General features: G+C 37.1%; 2 protein-coding genes across 3 annotated transcripts in view; one reads left to right on the forward strand and one right to left on the reverse strand.

Annotated features, from left to right (window-relative positions):
- The window catches only part of LOC112048979 (ubiquinone biosynthesis O-methyltransferase-like), a 51,667-nt gene that overhangs the window by 25,427 nt on the left and 6,829 nt on the right, over positions 1-19,411 (reverse strand). Inside the window, exons 2-6 of one of the 2 annotated variants that reach the window (XM_052883722.1) lie at positions 19,034-19,148; positions 18,078-18,212; positions 16,228-16,498; positions 6,628-9,842; positions 6,326-6,502 (exon numbers count right to left, since the gene is read on the reverse strand). In XM_052883722.1, coding sequence (XP_052739682.1) covers positions 6,326-6,502; positions 6,628-6,689 — 239 coding nt within the window. In that variant the 5' untranslated portion in view covers positions 6,690-9,842; positions 16,228-16,498; positions 18,078-18,212; positions 19,034-19,148. Of the gene's footprint in view, positions 1-2,129; positions 2,850-3,658; positions 3,930-4,441; positions 4,577-5,222; positions 5,338-6,325; positions 6,503-6,627; positions 9,843-16,227; positions 16,499-18,077; positions 18,213-19,033; positions 19,149-19,411 lie in introns of those variants that run through there. The other variant, XR_008251102.1, reaches the window with a different exon arrangement.
- LOC128198386 (uncharacterized) lies at positions 10,637-15,347 on the forward strand. The gene is made up of 2 exons (XM_052883621.1): positions 10,637-12,746; positions 14,421-15,347. Exons 1-2 carry the CDS (start codon positions 10,890-10,892, stop codon positions 15,345-15,347), a joined length of 2,784 nt encoding a protein of 927 aa, XP_052739581.1. The 5' UTR covers positions 10,637-10,889.

Genomic DNA, 19,411 nt, shown 5'->3' on the forward strand with positions numbered 1-19,411 from the left:
ATTTTGAGAAGGAAAAGTTTCGTACAAATCCCGTTGAAAATTAATTTGATAAAGAAACAGAGAGCACTCTTAAAGTGTTTTTCAGAAAGCATAGGTAGGTACGGTGACAGTCGCCTATGACAGAGCTATAATAATAATAATAATATTTTTTTGCCAAATTGTGGGTTACAAATAGATCTTACAATAATGGTATGATTTCCAACACAATTTACCGAGTAAATCAGCGTGCAAATTTTTAGCAATATTTTACAATAGTACTTATATTATACACATTAATTAAAAATTATTCACAAGAAAAAATATTTAATTCAAAAATTAGATATAAAGAATGAAAATAGCGACTGAGGAAAATCTATACTTATAATAAATCTGTAGAGAGGTCAATTCTGTACATGAAATATATTTCCAAAATAACCATCAGGGGGTGATTAGTGATCGATACTGATGCCAAAAATGCAATCAGTAAAATTTTTGTCTGTCTGTCTGTCTGTCTGTCTGTCTGTCTGTCTGTCTGTCTGTCTGTCTGTCTGTATGTTCTTTATAGAAACAAAAACTACTGGACGGATTTTAACGAAACTTGGTACAATTATTCTACATACTCCTGGGCAGGTTATAGTATACTTTTCATTACGCTACGATTAATAGGAGCAGAGCAGTGAAGAGAAATGTTGAGAAAACGGGAGAAGTTACTCAATTTTTGAAGCTTCCGTCGCGTGTACAGCCTTAATGGTTAAAGCTACATAGAAATCATGTATGACGGAAATGTTCTTCTTAAAATTATCTATAAAAACACAACAGCATATATATGTCTATTTTTTATGGTTGACTCACAATAACACGTGTAACTCCCGATAGCTTAGCAGTTCGGAGCTTTCTAATTATATTTGTCTACTCTTATGTTTATAACACTCATCACTCATCCCTAACTAAAAAAGTTTACATTATTACCTATTCAATAAAAAAAGAATCATAAAAATCGGTAAAGAAACACCAAAGTTATACAAGAAATACGCTAAGCCATCGCGCGTGAATTAATTCATGCTATATGGCTTATTTTTGTGTACCTAACGGTTGCCGCGCTCGACGCGACTCGCGGGGGTGGGGGGGGGGGGGAAAATAAATAAAGATAGGGGTAGGGTAGGGTAGGGATAGGGTAGTGGTAGGGTAGGGGTAGGGTAGGGGTAGTTGAAAGTTTACAACGAATTTCACGCGGACGAAGTCGCGGGCGTCCGCTAGTATAAAATAAATGTCAAAATGTCAATAAGTCAATTTGCAGTAGTAATTATTATCCATAATACATTGAAGAACATATGTAATTTGATTTATCAGTAATTCAGCTAAAATTAAAAAAATCTTTCGTAGAGATAAACAATGAAATAATAACCACTCATGTAATTTACGTTTAAATGCAGGAAAAGTCAATTCTGTGATCGAACTTGGAACTTTATTATATATTTGAATTGCCATACAAAAGGCATTTCTTTTAAACAGAACGAGTCTCATTTTTGGCGCAAGTAGTCTATTTTTGTGTCTTGGTTCAGTATGAGATATTAATAGACCACGAGTTCTAAAATATTCAGGATTCTTTTTCACAAATATACAAATCTCTTTAATGTATATGCTATGACGTTCATAATACGTACTATTATCGTGAATTGCGGCAAACTTTCAAGAATGAAACAACCCGTCTGTCACCTGCACCATCCTACGTGAAACGAACTGTAGTGAGTGACATGCTATTAATAGTAGGGAAGCCAAAGAGGGGATTATTGCAGTTACTCGAGCGCGGCAGATAAACATAAGGGACTATACCTTTCACGTTGTTGAGAACCTCCATCAAGTATAAGCCCTTTATATTGGTGGGTACGTTTAGGGCAACCAAAAAAACTAACTTCAGAAATACTCAACCAGCACGTCAGATAAGGATACAGTAGATTACTTTATTAGTATAAGGTGTGCATTTCGATTTGAGCGTAATGTAATGGAATGGAAGGTTAATCCCAAAGTTAAAAATAAAACCCTTATATTTTAGTTCTTTTAATTAATCGCTAAAATTTTCAGACAGTTTCAGTAAGTCAAAGTAATAAAAATTGTTTTTAAAGTCTGCAGTTTTTTTCCACCGCTCAAAGCGAAAAAAGTTTATAACTATTTATTCTTCCTATCATTAAATCTACCATGTGTAATCAGTCCCCCTGACGCTTTAGTAACTGCAAATTTAGCAACCCTAGCTCCCCTACTATAAGGAATACTACCTATACCATTTGGTCAGACATCGACACACACTTCATCGGTTTTATTTAAATTTTAGAGGTAGGTGTTATAACAGTTACGTGATGACAAGTTTACGGGTAGGAGCATTTCTATTGCCGTTTTAAGGTTTGCATGTATAGGACAATTAATCATCGTCATCATCATTATCAGCCGATAGACGTCCACTGCTGGACATAGGCCTCTTGCATGGACCTCCAAGCACAACGGTCTCGAGCCGCCAGCATCCAGCGGCTCCCTGCAACCCGCTTGATCCATCTACTCGTAGTGCGGGGTCGACCAATAATTAAAATAGGTAAAATAAACAAAAACTAAAATAGTAATAATAAAATTATATTTATTTAATTGGCTACGACAAATGTTAGTTTTGAAGTACAATATAGAAATATATAAGACAGTTAGCGAAGGCGTTTTTTATTTAAATACGCATATTACGCAACGTTGAAATTAGTCATTCTCATTGTTATTATGTGACTTTACAGCCTGTACAGCAAAGCTGAAAAGTTTATGATTCGTCCAAGCCCAGTACTCCCCCCACGGGTAATAATTGTAACCCTTTAAAACTTCCACATTGCAATCATCTGAAATAATAGAGAAGAAAAAATTCTGTCTATTCTATTCTAGCTCGGTCTTTCCTGGTCGTGAATGTTATTTCTTTGTTTTATGAGGACAAAGAAACTAAGGATAATAAGTAGTATAAAACTTGCGGTTAATGCAATCTGAATTTAATCTACCTACCTAGTCTCGGAAGAAATGTACCCTTTTCTCGATAAAAACAAGGACAAAACCAATGTAAAAATCATTTACAAGTAACTTTTACAGTTAATCAAAAGATACACCGTTATTATAAGACATTTTCAAAATATACGCAAATCTACGCAAAAATCGGATTATTCATGGACAATTTCCCCAATTTAACTCCCCTTAGAGGTGGAAATTATACAAAATTACATATGCACCAATACACATAAAATGCATCACATTAAATGCGTGCGTTACTTAAAAAATAAAAAGTTAAGAAATTAAATTGTTTATCAACCATCCTTGACTTGACTTGTTGAATTTTAAAAATTCTTGAATCACATCATATTTCGTATTTTTTATGATCTATGAGCAAATTTTTAAAACTGTAACTCTAAAAATTAACGACTCTCCGTACAACCATGCAAGCCCTATTTCTTTACCCTTTTCTTTTCATTTTAGGAATAAAAAGTTCTGCTCCAAGGTCCCATTTATCATAATACAAAAAAATCATCAAGCCGTTTAGCCGTGAAAAGGTAACAGACAGACAGACTTAATTTTGCATTTGTTATATTAGTAAAGATAGTATAGATTATAAAATAGATAGGCGCGAGGTGAACACGTAAATAACAGAGTTATGATTACTTACTCATTTCTAACATAAATATCAATTCGTCTGGTGTCATCAAACTGTCGTATTTATGGGCACCCTTTGCAAAACATCGCCAAATGTTTTCACCTAGAAATATTAAAGTAAGCTGGGCGTAACGGGTTCTACTGGGCGTCGTAAAGAATAGTTTTCCACCCGGTTTTGTGGCGCGTACACAGCATTCCACGAACAGTTCCTTTTGAGCAACGTGCTCTATGACCTCGGACACAACGACTGCGTCGTAGAAGTCAGGGTATAAACTACTGTGATCCTAAAATGAATTAGTTTGCCTCAGAAACAGACTTTAATAATGAAAAAAAAAACACCATTTTCTGCTACTATATGATGTAAAAGTTGAAAATAAAACTCAATAAAATTGTGTAATTACATTTTCTCATAACAACATTATATTTGTGAAATAGACAAAACATTTAATAAAGTATCAAATGGCATCATACTCGTATATCTAAGAAATCACACGAATCAACACAAAAACTTGTGTATTTTTATTAACACAAAAACTAGTAATTAAGACTTCTTAAATTCTCTGGTAGGTGCAGGTTTACTCATGACGTTTTTTCTTCAACATTTGATATTTAATTTCTTAAAATGCACACAACTGAAAAGTTGGAGGTGCATGTCCGGATCAGATTCGAACCTACACCCTCCGGAATCGGAGGGTGTCCACTGGGCTATCACGGCGCATTTTATTGTAATTGTTTTATTTGTTCTATATTGAATTCGACGCATAAATTAATTATTTTAGAATGTCATATACGTTACCTCTACAGTAGATAAAATATAAGTAGGTTTATTATTGGCCAAGCGTCTGTTTTTAGTGCTATGGTCTACGGCTATGTCCAGCATTTGTTTGCTTGAGTCTATTCCAGTAACTTCGGCCCCGTACTTAGCCAGATCCTAAAATGATAATGGAGAATGTACACTATTTTTATATGCTAGCTTTCTGTATTATCCGTTGAAAATCAAAAAATCTCGTTAAAGAATTATTTCGATACGTTAATTAGTTCTCAAAATATGGAATTTTAAGGCGAGAGGCGATCATCATCGCGTTTAATGTGCGTGACGTCATCGTACGACACTTGCACGGCCCGTTCAGGCAATTTCGTAGCTGTTTTTTTTTTTGCTGTGATTTGCTGTGTCTTGTCTTGTCTTTTTTTTGTTTATTCTTTACAAGTTAGCCCTTGACTACAATCTCACCTGATGGTAAGTGATGATGCAGTCTAAGATGGAAGCGGACTAACTTGTTAGGAGGAGGATGAAAATCCCCCTTTCGGTTTCTACACGGCATCGTACCGGAACGCTAAATCGCTTGGCGGTACGTCTTTGCCGGTAGGGTGGTAACTAGCCACGGCCGAAGCCTACCTCCAGTCAGAACAATTACGAATTACGAACTCAGGACCTCCATCTTGTAAGTCCTCCGCGCACTGTGCCACAAAGGACGTCAAAAACCTCTACCGCTGGTCTACCACCATAAAGCTGCAGCTAACTGCAGCGCTGGTTTTCAGTGGAAAATCATATATAGGTATATTTTTATCACACTTACCTCTGCGACGATTCCTCCGCCACAACCTACTTCAAGGATTTTCTTCCCTTTCAGACAAGTAGAGAACTTTTCACCAGGCGCTACATCTACAAGACCATCTCTTATAAAAGGTAATCTACAAAATTATTTCATAATATAATAAAGGTGATCTACAAGATACCAGTTAAAAAAGAAATATTATTAATCATCATCATTGACAATTCATATTCGCCTCACTGTTGAGCACAAGTCTCCTCTCATAATAGAGGAGTTAAAATAATAGAGATATTCATCCACCACTCTCGCCTAATGCGGATTGGTAGACTTCACATACGTAGAGAATTAAGAGAATTCTTAGGTATGCAACAAATATTGATAATTGCAGATATTAATTACTGTTAAATATTTTTATATAACTATTTGAAAATTACTAGTAGTAACAAGATCATTCTATTATATATATATTTATATTATTAAAATATAGACAAAATAAAAAAATCAAATTGAAAATGAAAAGGAAACATTTGTACAAAATGTAAATCACTTTAATAGGGATGATGACAGTTTTTTAAATTGTATATCAATTAAGAGATTGCTAATAGCAAAGCAATTTTGTGAAAGAAACAGGGTATCTGCGATCATTACTTTCGGAGCTACAGGGATTTAAAGGGTCAGATTTGCGGCGCTGCCGCGGATCCATGAAAAACGCCCCATACAAAATGGCACGAACTAATGACGTCGTAGGCAATGTAAAGATCGTTAGATTTGTATGTGCGTTCAAACAAAATTACTAATATCTTTGTTATTTGTGCGCTCATTAATACAGTTATTTATTAAAAAAATGTCACATTTAATGTAAGGAAGCTAAAACTGTAAGAATTTTCATCTAATTACGATAAAAATTTTTTAATAGATTTTGAAATTTTAAAATCTAATTTATTTTGCAAATATCCAGTCAATCTTTGCTTTTTATGTATAAATTAGTTAACATTGACCTTATTTACCCGAATGTATCATAAAAATTATTATATTGAAACCTAGTCATCATCCCCATTGTATATGAATTTTGGAACTCAACTCATCACAATCAACATGGTAAACTAAATAAATGTAAATATTTTCACCGTAAATAGTTCCACAAATGAAGTACTCTAAATGTGCCTTTGGGATCCCAAAACGTATCGAGTACTTTATTATTATTAGGTTCATGGAAATAGTCTCTAGTGTCAATCGTAGAGTGAGCATCTCTTCTGCTTAAGACATTTATATTATTTGAAACGGTAGTAACCGGACACCAACTTCTGAAAATCATGAAATAATCACTAGGGGATAAAAAAGTTATTATTCAAATATAAACGAAAATATATGACAATAGAGACATTATAATAATGGTTTATGGCATAGTTGTTGTGTTTTGTTTACTCACCGAATCACAATTGTATTGAGACTATGGCAATTGTTTAACAGTTTTGCAGTCCCCTTCATCATATTGTAAGAAATTGCTTAAACACAAAATAAACATTTTTTAAATTAAATCTCCATACTTTGGATTCTTTGAATCTGGATAAGAGTATATAAGGAAGGGCATTTCTACACAATTATACTACAAATAGCAAGAAGAAATTTTCGTTTATATAAACTAGCGGACGCCCGCGACTTCGTTCGCGTGAAAGTTAGTTTATCACAAATCCCGCGGGAACCGTGTATTTTTTCGGGAAAAAAGTAGCCTATATGTTTCTACACAACCTCCTCTATCTTCCAAATCAAAGATACAAAGATACAATCCTTTATTTGCTGATACAGTTTACAAGGTCTTAACAAATAAATATAATCTGTTCTGTATCACGCCCGATTGGCATGCAAAATATTATATTAGTTACATTTACAGTAAATATTATATCATTCCAGAAATTACTTTTAATGATGAATAGAAGAACAATATTAATTAATTTGAAAAAAAGAAAATACAAATAAAAAATAAATGAATCAAAAATCAATTTACATCATATTGTCAAAAGAATAAATTTATATTAAAATGTCAAAGTTAAAAATTCATTTATGTCATAAAACGCATTGTCCAGGAGAAACCTACGCAGATTATTAAGTCCCGTTAAAACTGGTTCAGCCAGACAAACAAAAACAAATTTTTTTAAAAAGCTTGTTTTGGTTTGGTATCGCGTATAGTATATATCTATAAGCACTTGAAAACATACAGTTACTTTGGAATCACATACAGACACTTCAGTTCTATTTATATGTATTGATGACAATAATACATAAATTACACGGGAATTTAACATTAATTAATCACAAAAACATTAATTTCGTTATATTTTCTTACCTAGTAGGCAGATATTACTAGGAATGACCGGTCAATTGCGACTTGCTACTTTTTAATGAATGAAATGTAGCCAATTAAAAAGCAATACTTAAACCTATCAGCAGTTGATTGGAGACCTTTTATATTGTTTATGTATAAATTAAGATTAATTATTATAAATTAAAAGGATTTTAATTTAAATAAAAAGATAAGCCTGTATAACTGAAAGAAAAAGAAAACGAATCAAGCGCTAGTTGAACTTGCTTAAGAGGGTTTGGAACGATATTCACGGCTTGACAACCGATAAAACTGATCGTGTGGTTGTCGCGATTTGCATGACATCATGCTGATCGCGACCAACACACGATCAGTTTTATCGGACGTCAAGCCGTTAGCGCTGCAGGCATGTGAGATTACTTGATCGTCAGTGGCTGACATATCTATATCTATACTTATAATAAATCTGTAGAGAAGTCAATTCTGTACATAAAATATATTTCCAAAATCTTCAGGTGATTAGTAATCCATACTGATGCCAAAAATGCAATAAGTAAAATTTTTGTCTGTCTGTCAGTATGTTCGATATAGAAACTAATACTACTCGATGGATTTCAACGAAACTTGGTACAATTTGGTATTCTTCATACTCCTGGGCAGGTTAAAGTATACTTTTCATCACGCTACGATCAATAGGAGCAGAGCAGTGAAGGGAAATGTTGGGTAAACGGGAGAAGCTACTCCATTTTTACAGCGAGTTCTTACTGTAAGGTCTAAAGGCGGACGAAGTCGCGGTCGTCCACTAGTCGTAAATATAGTTATGTATATGAGATCCACTTATCAAGCTCAATCATCTGAATTGTAAGGAAGTGAAGTTCGTGAGTTTGTGTGTTTGTAAGGTTGTAGAGGGTAATCTCTGAATTAACAGAACCAATTTCAAAAAATCTTCTACCAATAGAAAGCCACGTTGTTTGCGAGTGTCATAGGCTAAATATTATCTCCGTATTCCCACGGGAACGGAAACTAAGCGAGTGAAACTGCGAGCCTCGGCTAGTCTTTAATAATAATCGTCAGAAATACCTACTTATGCAAGAATAATAAAAAGAATTTGTATGTGTAGCTTAATAGGTATTATTAATTAAGCTGTGTACGTGTATTTAAATTCGTAAACAGGACAAGTGCAAGTTGTACTAACCCACCGAGGGTTCCGTACAATTCATACTTCGTTACTTGCGCATAAGGACTCTGTTTTTACAAATATGATATAGTTCTTGGATTTTTCTCCATACTTGCAGTAGGTATAAGATGATATTACTAGTCTTTCATACTTATTTGTGGCATGATCGGTCGTGTAATATTTTTACGTTAACTTGGAAATTTTTCATAGCTTCCATAAACTGTTAGTATATGGTTTTAATTTCAACTCGTTACGTTTCCGCGATTAAGGATTAACAGGCAGACAGACAGACGGTCAACAAAGTGATCCTATAAGGGGCTCCATTATTTTCCTTTTGAGGTATGTACGGAACCATAAATACTTGAAATATTATATAACACCTATGTCTTTGTATTTGCATTATTTCGGAAAGAAGATAGGCTTACAACTTAAGACGCGTTTTCGTTTCATATTGTACCGTTTTGTTACTTCTCTCTTATTTTATAATATTTTAGTATTTATGGACTTCTATTTAAGCCAGCTAGCCAGCCACACGATCAAGTATACGTATCAAGTCTGTAGAAAAGACTGTAAAGAAAAGAAATATCGAAACCATACCCATAACGCTATTACGATATTTTTTCATCGCGCTGCAGACATGACGGTATGCTTGGCCGTGTGTGGCTGGTTGTAAACAAAGGAGTGCCGTCTAAGACAAGTCACCAAACCAGTCATTATCAGCCGATAGACGTCCACTGCTGGACATAGGCCTCTTGCATGGACCTCCAAGCATAACGGTCTCAAACCGCCAGCATCCAGCGGATCCCTGCAACCCGCTTGATCCATCTACTCGTAGTGCGGGGTCGCCAACAATTAAAATAGGTAAGATAAACAAAAACTAAAATAGTAATAATAAAATTATATTTATTTAATTTGCTACGACAAATGTTAGTTTTGAAGTACAATATAGAAATATATAAGACAGTTAGCGAAGGCGTTTTTTATTCAAATACGCATATTACGCAACGTTGAAATTAGTCATTCTCATTGTTATTATGTGACTTTACAGCCTGCACAGCAAAGCTGAATAGTTTATGATTAGTCCAAGCCCAGTACTCCCCCCATGGGTAATAATTGTAACCCTTTAAAACTTCCACATTGCAATCATCTGAAATAATAGAGAAGAGAAAACTTAGTTCTGTCTATCCTATTCTAGCTCGGTCTTTCCTGGTCGTGAATGTTATTTCTTTTTTTTATCGATTGCATACAGTAAAAATTTAGTTTTATGAGGGCAAAGAAACATTTACAAGTAACTTTTACAGTTAATCTAAAGATACACCATTATTGTTATTAGACGTTTTCAAAATATACGCAAATCTACGCAAAAATCGGATTATTTATAGACAATTTCCCCAATTTAAATCCCCTTAGAGGTGAAAATTATAAAAAAATTACATACGCACCAATACACATACATTACATTAAATTACCAATTTCCTTAAAAAAAAGTTAAGAAATTAAATTGTTTATCAATCATATTGACTTGACTTGTTGAATTTTTATAATTCTTAAATTACATTATATTGCGTATTTTTTCAAGATTTATGAGCAAATTTTAAAACTGTAACACAGAAAGTTTAAAACATCGATCAACAGATGGCGCTACTAGTCGAATTACCACGCGCTACCGTTTGTCGTTTAAAATGTATATATAGCTTGCCGAGCATCAATGTTATTGTGTGGTAGTATAGATAGGTATTACGTTCTGTACATTGCTTCGGTGTGTGCTTTCCTCTGGAGACACTCGCTGGACATTGTACGATATAGGAATCCTGCTTCCGCCTTGAGTGCTTCCAATACTTTGGGACTCTCAAATAGGGACAGGACTACTTACTTCGCTCATACCTAACCATTGTACTGAAAAGTGAAGAATAAAAAGTCTTCTGTATAATTGTGTATCCATTCAACTCGACCCCTGCGACATAGAACCTACCACCACCCTCTTACAACTGGCGCCCAACGTGGGGCCCGTCACCTACAAGCAGTATACGCCTCACCTCCACTACACCTGGTGCACAACGTGAGCGGCGAAGCCCCGCTCCGCTCCTACAATCTGGCGGCCAACACGAGCGAAACTAACACCACAGGCTCAAAGTCCTACGTTACAAGATCGGGTCGAGTTACGACATCATTATACAAGAAAAGAAAATCAAGCATGGCGTTAACAACAGAACAATTCCAAAAACTGCTGGATCAAAACTACATGCAGCAGCAAGCCCTCATTGCCGCCTTAACTAGGCAAAAAGGCGGAAACATGACCAAATGCAAATCCTTCTTTGACGGAGAGAAAGAAACAGAAAAGGTGGAGTCTTTCCTCTCTGCTATTACTCTATTCAAAAACCTGGAAGGAATTTCTGATGAAGACTTCATTCAAGGCTTACCCTTGGTGCTACGCGGAGAAGCCGGTATCTGGTGGCAGGGTGTCAAGAATGAAATAGCAACAGTAGCAGATTTTGAATCACGTTTAAGAGAAAAGTTCTCACCACTAAAACTTCCTCATCTATTATACCAGGAACTGATGAGTATCACTCAAGGCACGTTAGAATCAACGGAGAATTTCATTACAAAGAAAAGAATGCTATTTTCGCTTCTTCCCGAGCCCAAGCACTGTGAGCGACAGCAGATTGATATGATTTATCATTTACTGCGTCTGGATATACGTGACAAGGCGCCGCGAACATCCTTCACCACCTATAATCAGCTGATAGAGACGGCAAAAGGGATAGAGCAAATAAACAACGAAAGGAAGATAAGCCATCCCAACGCCCCATATGTCCAACATTCCAAAATTCGTTGTTCGTTTTGCAAGAACCCCGGACATTCAGTTTCAGAGTGCCGCAAGAAAAAAAAAATTGAGTCCCGAGCCGAACAATCTCAAACATCAAAATACGGTCAGGCGCAAACACAGGCCCCGTCACCGTCACAACCGAAATTTTCTTGTTACGGCTGCGGTGCACCAAATGTAGTTCGCACGAATTGTCCTACATGTTGTCAGAAAACGATAAAACCAATCATAAAGAAAGAGGAAATCGGGTTTTGCTCACTAAGCATCCGCCACGAAACAAAGCCACGCCCAGTAATACCTGCAACCATAGGAGGAATAAAAGGATTTCCCTATGTTGATACTTGTGCTAAGACAAATATTGCCTCATACTCATTATATTGCCGCCTCTTGGAACAAGGATATGGATTTAAAGAAGAAAAAGTAGAACTTACCTTAGCAGATGGAGTGTCTAGGTGTTGCAAAGTATTAACGGTACGTGTGGATGTTGAAGTTTATGATAGAGTGTTCCCTACAACTTTTATGATCTTACCTGAATCCAGAAAGAATAAAACCCTACTGGGCATAGGATTTCTAACAACAGCAATGATGGTATTGAATTTGCCGCAATTCACATGGCACTTCGTGGATAACCCCGATGATGTACACGAATTGTTTACGGAAGATTTCGTGAAGTTCAAGAACGAAGAATTCGCATCACGACATGCAGCCATACCATCGACAATATGTGCACCGGTTAATGCAGTAACCTGGAGTTCCAATGCAAGTACATTGTCATCCGACACAGAGAGTTTAGTTTCTGTTCCGGACCCGAAGAACGAGGCAAGCCTTCCGCATAAAACTGAACAAATGAATAGGAAATATGAGCTCAGAGAGATCAATTTTGGAACTCCTAAACGTGTCAAAACCCTGTTTGATGGTTATTCGCCTAGATTGAATTATATGTACCGAGATGCTCAAATAAACATTCAAATGCAAGATGTAGAGTTATCTCCAAATTCACTAGCATTGTTTCCTGACGTTGGTATTAATACAGTGGATATAGATTTGCCTTCTGATATTGAATTAAGCCCAGATCATCAAAACCAACTTAAGAACTTGCTCTCGACTTTTGAAGACGTTTTTACACCAAATAGTGAGCCAGCAAAATACGCGCAACATGCTATTAATACTGCAGAGCATGGCCCTATCTCGGTCCCGCCTTACCGTCTATCTCCACCACGCCGTGAAGTTCTGCGCAAAGAAATCGACAAAATGATACTAGACGGAGTTATTGAACCACGTATAACCCCATGGGCGGCACCAGTGGTTCTTGTTCCAAAGAAAAATGGAGAAGTTCGAGTTTGTGTGGATTATCGGCGCCTTAATTCTATAACGGTGCCTGACTCTTACCCAATCCCACGGATTGACGACTTGCTGCATGAGGCCAAGCCTACACCATTCATGTCTAGCCTTGATCTTAAAGCAGGCTATTGGCAAATAGAGGTCAAGAAGGAAGATATAGACAAAACGGGTTTTATTTGTTCATACGGGATCTATGTCTTCAAACGCATGCCCTTCGGTCTGCGAAATGCACCCGCTACCTTCCAAAGACTGATTGACAGATTTCGAGTGTCTCTGCCAGATGTTAAAATTTTGGCATATCTGGACGACCTTATCGTATTTTCTACGTCATTCGACAGCCACCTTGCAGATCTGACACAGATTTTTGCCAAAATGCGAGAATTTAACCTCACTGCCAACCTAAAGAAATGCAAATTTTGCTGTTCGACCATTAAATATTTGGGTCACTACATTACACCACTTGGACTGAAAGTAGATCCTGAAAAAACAGCAGCAATAGCAAATCTGCCGACACCGAATAATCTGCGACACCTGGTTACCTTTCTACAAACTTGCTCATGGTACCGCAGATTTATAGACAATTTTTCAGCTATAGCTGAACCTCTAACCCAGCTGACAAAGAAGGGCGCCAAATGGACTTGGTCATTAGTACAGCAAGATGCCTATGATGAATTAAAACGTCGTCTAACAACTGCACCGATCCTTAGACAGGCCGATGAAACAAAACCCTTTATCATCAAAACAGATGCAAGTAGTTACGCTTTGGGAGCTGTTTTAATCCAGGGGGAGGGTGTAGACGAACACCCGGTAGAATATGCTAGTCGCCTATTGACCTCGTCAGAAAGAAATTATTCCACCACAGAACGGGAGGCCCTTTCCGTAGTCTGGGCAGTTACAAAGTTTAGAGGATACATCGAAGGAGTACCAGTTACGGTAATAACTGATCATCAATCCCTAAAGTGGCTTATGTCTTTAAAGTCACCTACTGGAAAACTAGCCAGATGGGCTTTACAACTCCAAGCGTACGACATTAACGTACAGTACAAACCTGGTCGTACCAATGTTGTTGCAGATGCTCTGTCACGACCTCCTTGCACTGAAGAAACTAGGATGGAATGTGGTATCTGCACTGTTACTGTGGATATGCCAACACGCAGCCAAAGCGAGATACGTGCTGAGCAATTAAAGGATAGCTTTATCACTCGTATTTTACAAACGCTAGAAAATGAAGCCGATGAGAATGCTGCATATTGGAGTAACAAAGGATATTTCACTAACAACGGGCTACTCTATCGTTTAGCACCTGACTCTGATGCTGACGACGCACAATTAGTTGCACCCGAGCACGAATGGGCAAGCATACTTGCCGCTTATCACGACGATCCCTCGGCTGGACACTATGGCGCAGAGAAGACTTACGCTCGGATATCAAAGAGATACTTTTGGAAAAGCATGCGCAAGTACATCGAGGCATACGTACAGAATTGCCTACCTTGTCAACGCTATAAACCTACCAATTTAAAGCCAGCTGGCTTACTGCAAACAACTGCCATTAATAAGAGATTTGAAACCATAGCTATCGACCTGTTCGGTCCACTACCGTCTGCCCCAGATGGAAAGGCTTGGATCCTGATAGTACAAGATAACGCTACGCGCTGGGTTGAACTTTTTGCCTTAGAAAGTGCAACAGCAGAAGCATGCGCCGAAACTTTACTCAATGAGGTAATTCTAAGATATGGACTCCCAAGGCGCTTGACAAGCGATAACGGAAGTCAATTTGTGAGCGCAGTTATGCAAAAGTTATGTTTTTGCCTAGGAATCAAGCATACCTTCACACCAATATATCATCCTCAAGCAAACCCTGTGGAGAGGCGTAATAGAGATCTTAAAACGCAGCTCGGAATCTTAGTTGAAGGCAATCATAGTAGCTGGCCTGAGAAGCTCCCAAGTATTCGTTTTGCCATGAATACGTCTGTCTGCACTTCAACAGAAAAGACACCTGCCTACCTGACCTTCGGGAGAGAGTTAAGAACGACCGACGATATCCAACATGATTTCCGTCAAATCGTTGAATCTGAAAACTTTATTGCTGAAATCACGCCAAAGCTCAAAAGCTTAGCATATACTATTAAGAAAGCCAGAGAAGTACAAGAAATGAAGGAGGAAGCTCGTAAGGAGTATTTTGATAAGCAAAGACGGCAGAGTCCCCGTTATAAGGCCAATGACTTAGTTCTAGCCAACATTCACCCTATAAGCAAAGCATCTAAAGGCTATAGTTCTAAATTAACCCCAAGAAGGGATGGACCATATATGATAGTAGCACAGGTCGGTCCAGCCTCCTATAAGCTAGCAAACATTGATGATCCTGATACAGTCATTGGAACATATCATGCATCATCACTTAAGCCCTATATTGGATCTAGGGAAGAACTGCCAGCCCCGGTCCAACCCCTACGGAAGAGGGGACGTCCTCGAAAGAATAAATAAGAAAGTAACGACATGTATTATCCAGTTTCCTCGTCGGGACGTCTTCGAAAACTGAGGGGGAGATTGTAACACAGAAAGTTTAAAACATCGATCAACAGATGGCGCTACTAGTCGAATTACCACGCGCTACCGTTTGTCGTTTAAAATGTATATATAGCTTGCCGAGCATCAATGTTATTGTGTGGTAGTATAGATAGGTATTACGTTCTGTACATTGCTTCGGTGTGTGCTTTCCTCTGGAGACACTCGCTGGACATTGTACGATATAGGAATCCTGCTTCCGCCTTGAGTGCTTCCAATACTTTGGGACTCTCAAATAGGGACAGGACTACTTACTTCGCTCATACCTAACCATTGTACTGAAAAGTGAAGAATAAAAAGTCTTCTGTATAATTGTGTATCCATTCAACTCGACCCCTGCGACATAGAACCTACCACCACCCTCTTACAAAACTGTTTTACTCTAAAAATTAACGACTCTCCATACAAACTTTCAACCCTTATTTCACCCCCTTTTCTTTTTATTTTAGGAATAAAAAGTAGCCTAGTAGTTCTGCTCCAAGGTCCCATTTATTTTAATACAAAATTTTCACCTTGATCGGTTCAGCCGTTGAGCCGTGAAAAGGTAAAAGACAGACAGAGAGACAGAATTACTTTCGCATTTATAATATTAGTATAGACTAGCGGACGCCCACGAATTCGTCCGCGTGAAACCCTACTACTACCCCTACCCTACCCCTTCCCTATCCTTACTCTACCACTACCCTACCCCTACCCTAACCCTACCCTATCTTTACTTTACCCCTACCCTACCACGCGACGGCGACGGAAGCTTAAAAATTGGAGTATTTTCTCCTTCTACAGAGTTATGATTACTTACTCATTTCTAACATAAATATCAATTCGTCTGGTGTCATCAAACTGTCGTATTTATGGACACCCTTTGCAAAACATCGCCAAACGTTTTCACCTAAAAATATTAAAGTAAACTGGGCGTAAAGGGTTCTACTGGGCGTCGTAAAGAATAGTTTTCCACCCGGTTTTGTGGCGCGTACACAGCATTCTACGAACAGTTCCTTTTGAGCAACGTGCTCTATGACCTCGGACACTACGACTGCGTCGTAGAAGTCAGGGTTTGTAGTACTGTGATCCTAAAATAATAAGTAATTTTTTTATTGAAGCCACTTGCATTAGTTTGCCTCTGAATCAGACTACAGCTTTAATGACAAAAAAACATATTTTCTACTATTAGACAATGTAATAGTTAAAAATATAACTCAATAAATTAGTGTAAATTCATTTTCTCATAACAACATTATATTTGTGGAATAGACAAAACATTTAATTAAGTATCAAATGGCATTATACTCGTATTTGGGAAATCACACGAATCAACACAATAACTTGTGTGTAAGTATTTAATAAGCGCAATGTTGGCCGACTCCCCTCCAGGTGGACTGACGACATCAAGCGAGTCGCAGGGATTCGCTGGATGCAGGTGGCTCAGTATCGTGATGTTTGGAAGTCCCTACAAAAGGCCTATGTCCTGCAGTGGATGTCCATCGGCTGATATGATGATGATAATGATGAAGTATTTAATGACTTCTTGTATTTTGTGAAAACTCCTGATAATTCAATGGAGCCGGCTGCGTCGTTCCCTCGCTCTAGGGTTGCCAACTTTTTTTACAAGAAATAAAGTATATTTTGGTCTATGAAGATTATTAAATAGAAATTTAGAACATTTTCTTTTAAAAAAAATGCAACCATTCCATCAGTATTTTCTTATGACGTTGTCACGTTCAACTATCGTCAGTAAACCGACGTTAAAGACAACCGATTATAAAATGCATTCTTTATAAAATTACATTTTATTATATTGTTTTATTTGTTGTATTGAATGCGGTGCTCAATTTGACGCATATTTTTTTTCATTCCCTTTAAAGAGCTTAGTCAGTAAAGTGACTATGTAGCTCTCGTTCATTCATTAACTAAAACTATCTTAAGACTAATAATTTTACCTACGTTTATCTAAATTATCTTTTACTATTTTGTACAAAAATCTTGCGTTTCTGCTGGCAGGGCTTCCTAAAACAACATTTATCACAGCAAACTCTTTAAACTGTACTTCGCTTCGGACACATTCCACTAAGATATGGTAAACGTCCTCGGGTACACTGCAGTCTGGGCAATTTGGTGAGGGTACTCTTTTAATCGTGTACGCAAATCTATTTAATGGAATATGTCCGGAGCGAAGTCTTACAGCTAGAATCAGCTCCTGGCGACCCATCCTGCAGTCATCCATCCATAGAACACCTACCCTGTAGTGTGGCTGTGGCTGAATAGTTTTGTACCATATCCCTTTGTCTTTCGACCTCCTATCTATATATATATATATATATATATAAATGAATTGCTGTTCGTTAGTCTCGCTAAAACTCGAGAACGGCTGAACGGATTTATCTTATCTTGGTCTTCAAATGTTCGTGAAGGTATAGGGAAGGTTTAAAAGGTGAGAAAAATTAGAATAATTGCCGGGAAAACCATAAAAACAACCTATTTCCCATACAAACATTTAAGAGTCAAGGGGTAGGGGTAGAGAGGAGTAGGGCAGGGGTAGAGTAGAGATAGGGAAAAAGTGCACATAAGTCAAAGCGAAGCTTGACCGGGTCCACTAGTCAAAGTATATATTCTAGAGCTATATTAATTATTTTAGAATGTCATAGTCCTTACCTCGATTGTAGATAAAATGTACGTAGGCTTATTACTGACCAAGCGTTTGTTTTTAGAGCTATGGTCTACAGCTATATCAAGAACTTGTTTGCTCGAGTCTATTCCAATAACTTCGGCTCCGTACATAGCCAGACTCTAAAATGATTAATAGGGATGATGACAGTTTTATAAATTGTGTATAGGATGATGACAGTTTTAAAATTAGAAGTATGCTAATAGTAAAGCAATTTTGTAAAAGTAGCAGGGTATCTGCGATCATTACTTTCGGAGCTACATGGATTTAAAGGGTCAGATTTGGGACACTGCCACGGATCCCTGAAAAACGGCACAAATTAATGGCGTCGTTGATAAAATCTTTCACTGTTGGGAAGCTACACTATCCCTGAGTGCTACAGGCTATATTTTACCCCCGTATTCCTACAGGAACGGGAACCACGCGGGTGAAACCGCGCGGCGTCTGCTAGTATTAAATATAAGGAAGTAAGTGTGAAGTAAGTGTTTTGGCTGGTGGGAGGCTTCGGCCGTGGCTAGTTACCACCCTACCAGCAAAGACGTACCGCCAAGCGATTTAGCGTTCCGGTACGATGCCGTGTAGAAACCGAAAGGGGTGTGGATTTTCATCCTCCTCCTAACAAGTTAGCCCGCTCCCATCTTAGACTGCATCATCACTTACCATCAGGTGAGATTGTAGTCAAGGGCTAACTTGTAAAGAATAAAAAAAAAAGTATATTGTAAAATCACCTATTTATACGGTTTTTGTACTTATAATTTTACATGCCTTTCGATTTGCATTGCCAAATTTAATTAAAGTAGTAAAGTTAAATATTGAAATTAAAATGTAAGTAATGTAAAACATTGTAAGAGTAATTTGTTTGTAAATATATGTCTTATTCTACCTATCTCTCATTGTGGGTTTTTTTCTCTGAATTATATAAGGTTTAATTTATCACACTTACCTCTGAGAGAATCCCTGCTCCACAACCTACATCTAGGATTTTCTTTCCTTTCAGACAAGTAGAGAACTTTTCACCAGGCGCTACATCTACAAGACCATCTCTTATAAAAGGTAATCTACGAAATCATTAAATACTATAATGAAATGATTTGAAAAATACTAGTAACAAGATCATTTTATTTCAACTTAAGTATATATATTATTTGAATAGATCATAAATATAAACAGAATAGTAAATTCAAATTAAAAAGAAAACATTTATATGCAAAATATATAATATTCCTTGATTGTTTCCAGTTTAGTTTTTTATACCTAAATCAGGTAAGTGTATGGACATTAGATTTTTGCAATTCAATCAACATAATAAACTAAATATTTC

The sequence above is a fragment of the Bicyclus anynana genome, chromosome 9 (assembly GCF_947172395.1).
Source record: "Bicyclus anynana chromosome 9, ilBicAnyn1.1, whole genome shotgun sequence".
In the NCBI taxonomy this organism is placed as follows: domain Eukaryota; kingdom Metazoa; phylum Arthropoda; class Insecta; order Lepidoptera; family Nymphalidae; genus Bicyclus; species Bicyclus anynana.

What these genes read in the sequence shown, in the direction of transcription:
- LOC128198386 (XM_052883621.1), top strand. Translation starts at nt 10,890, where the DNA reads ATGGCGTTAACAACAGAACAATTCCAAAAACTGCTGGATCAAAACTAC. An exon ending in TATCTCCACCACGCCGTGAA is followed by an intron (nt 12,747 to 14,420) that starts GTTCTGCGCAAA and finishes GCCATTAATAAG; the next exon opens with AGATTTGAAACCATAGCTAT.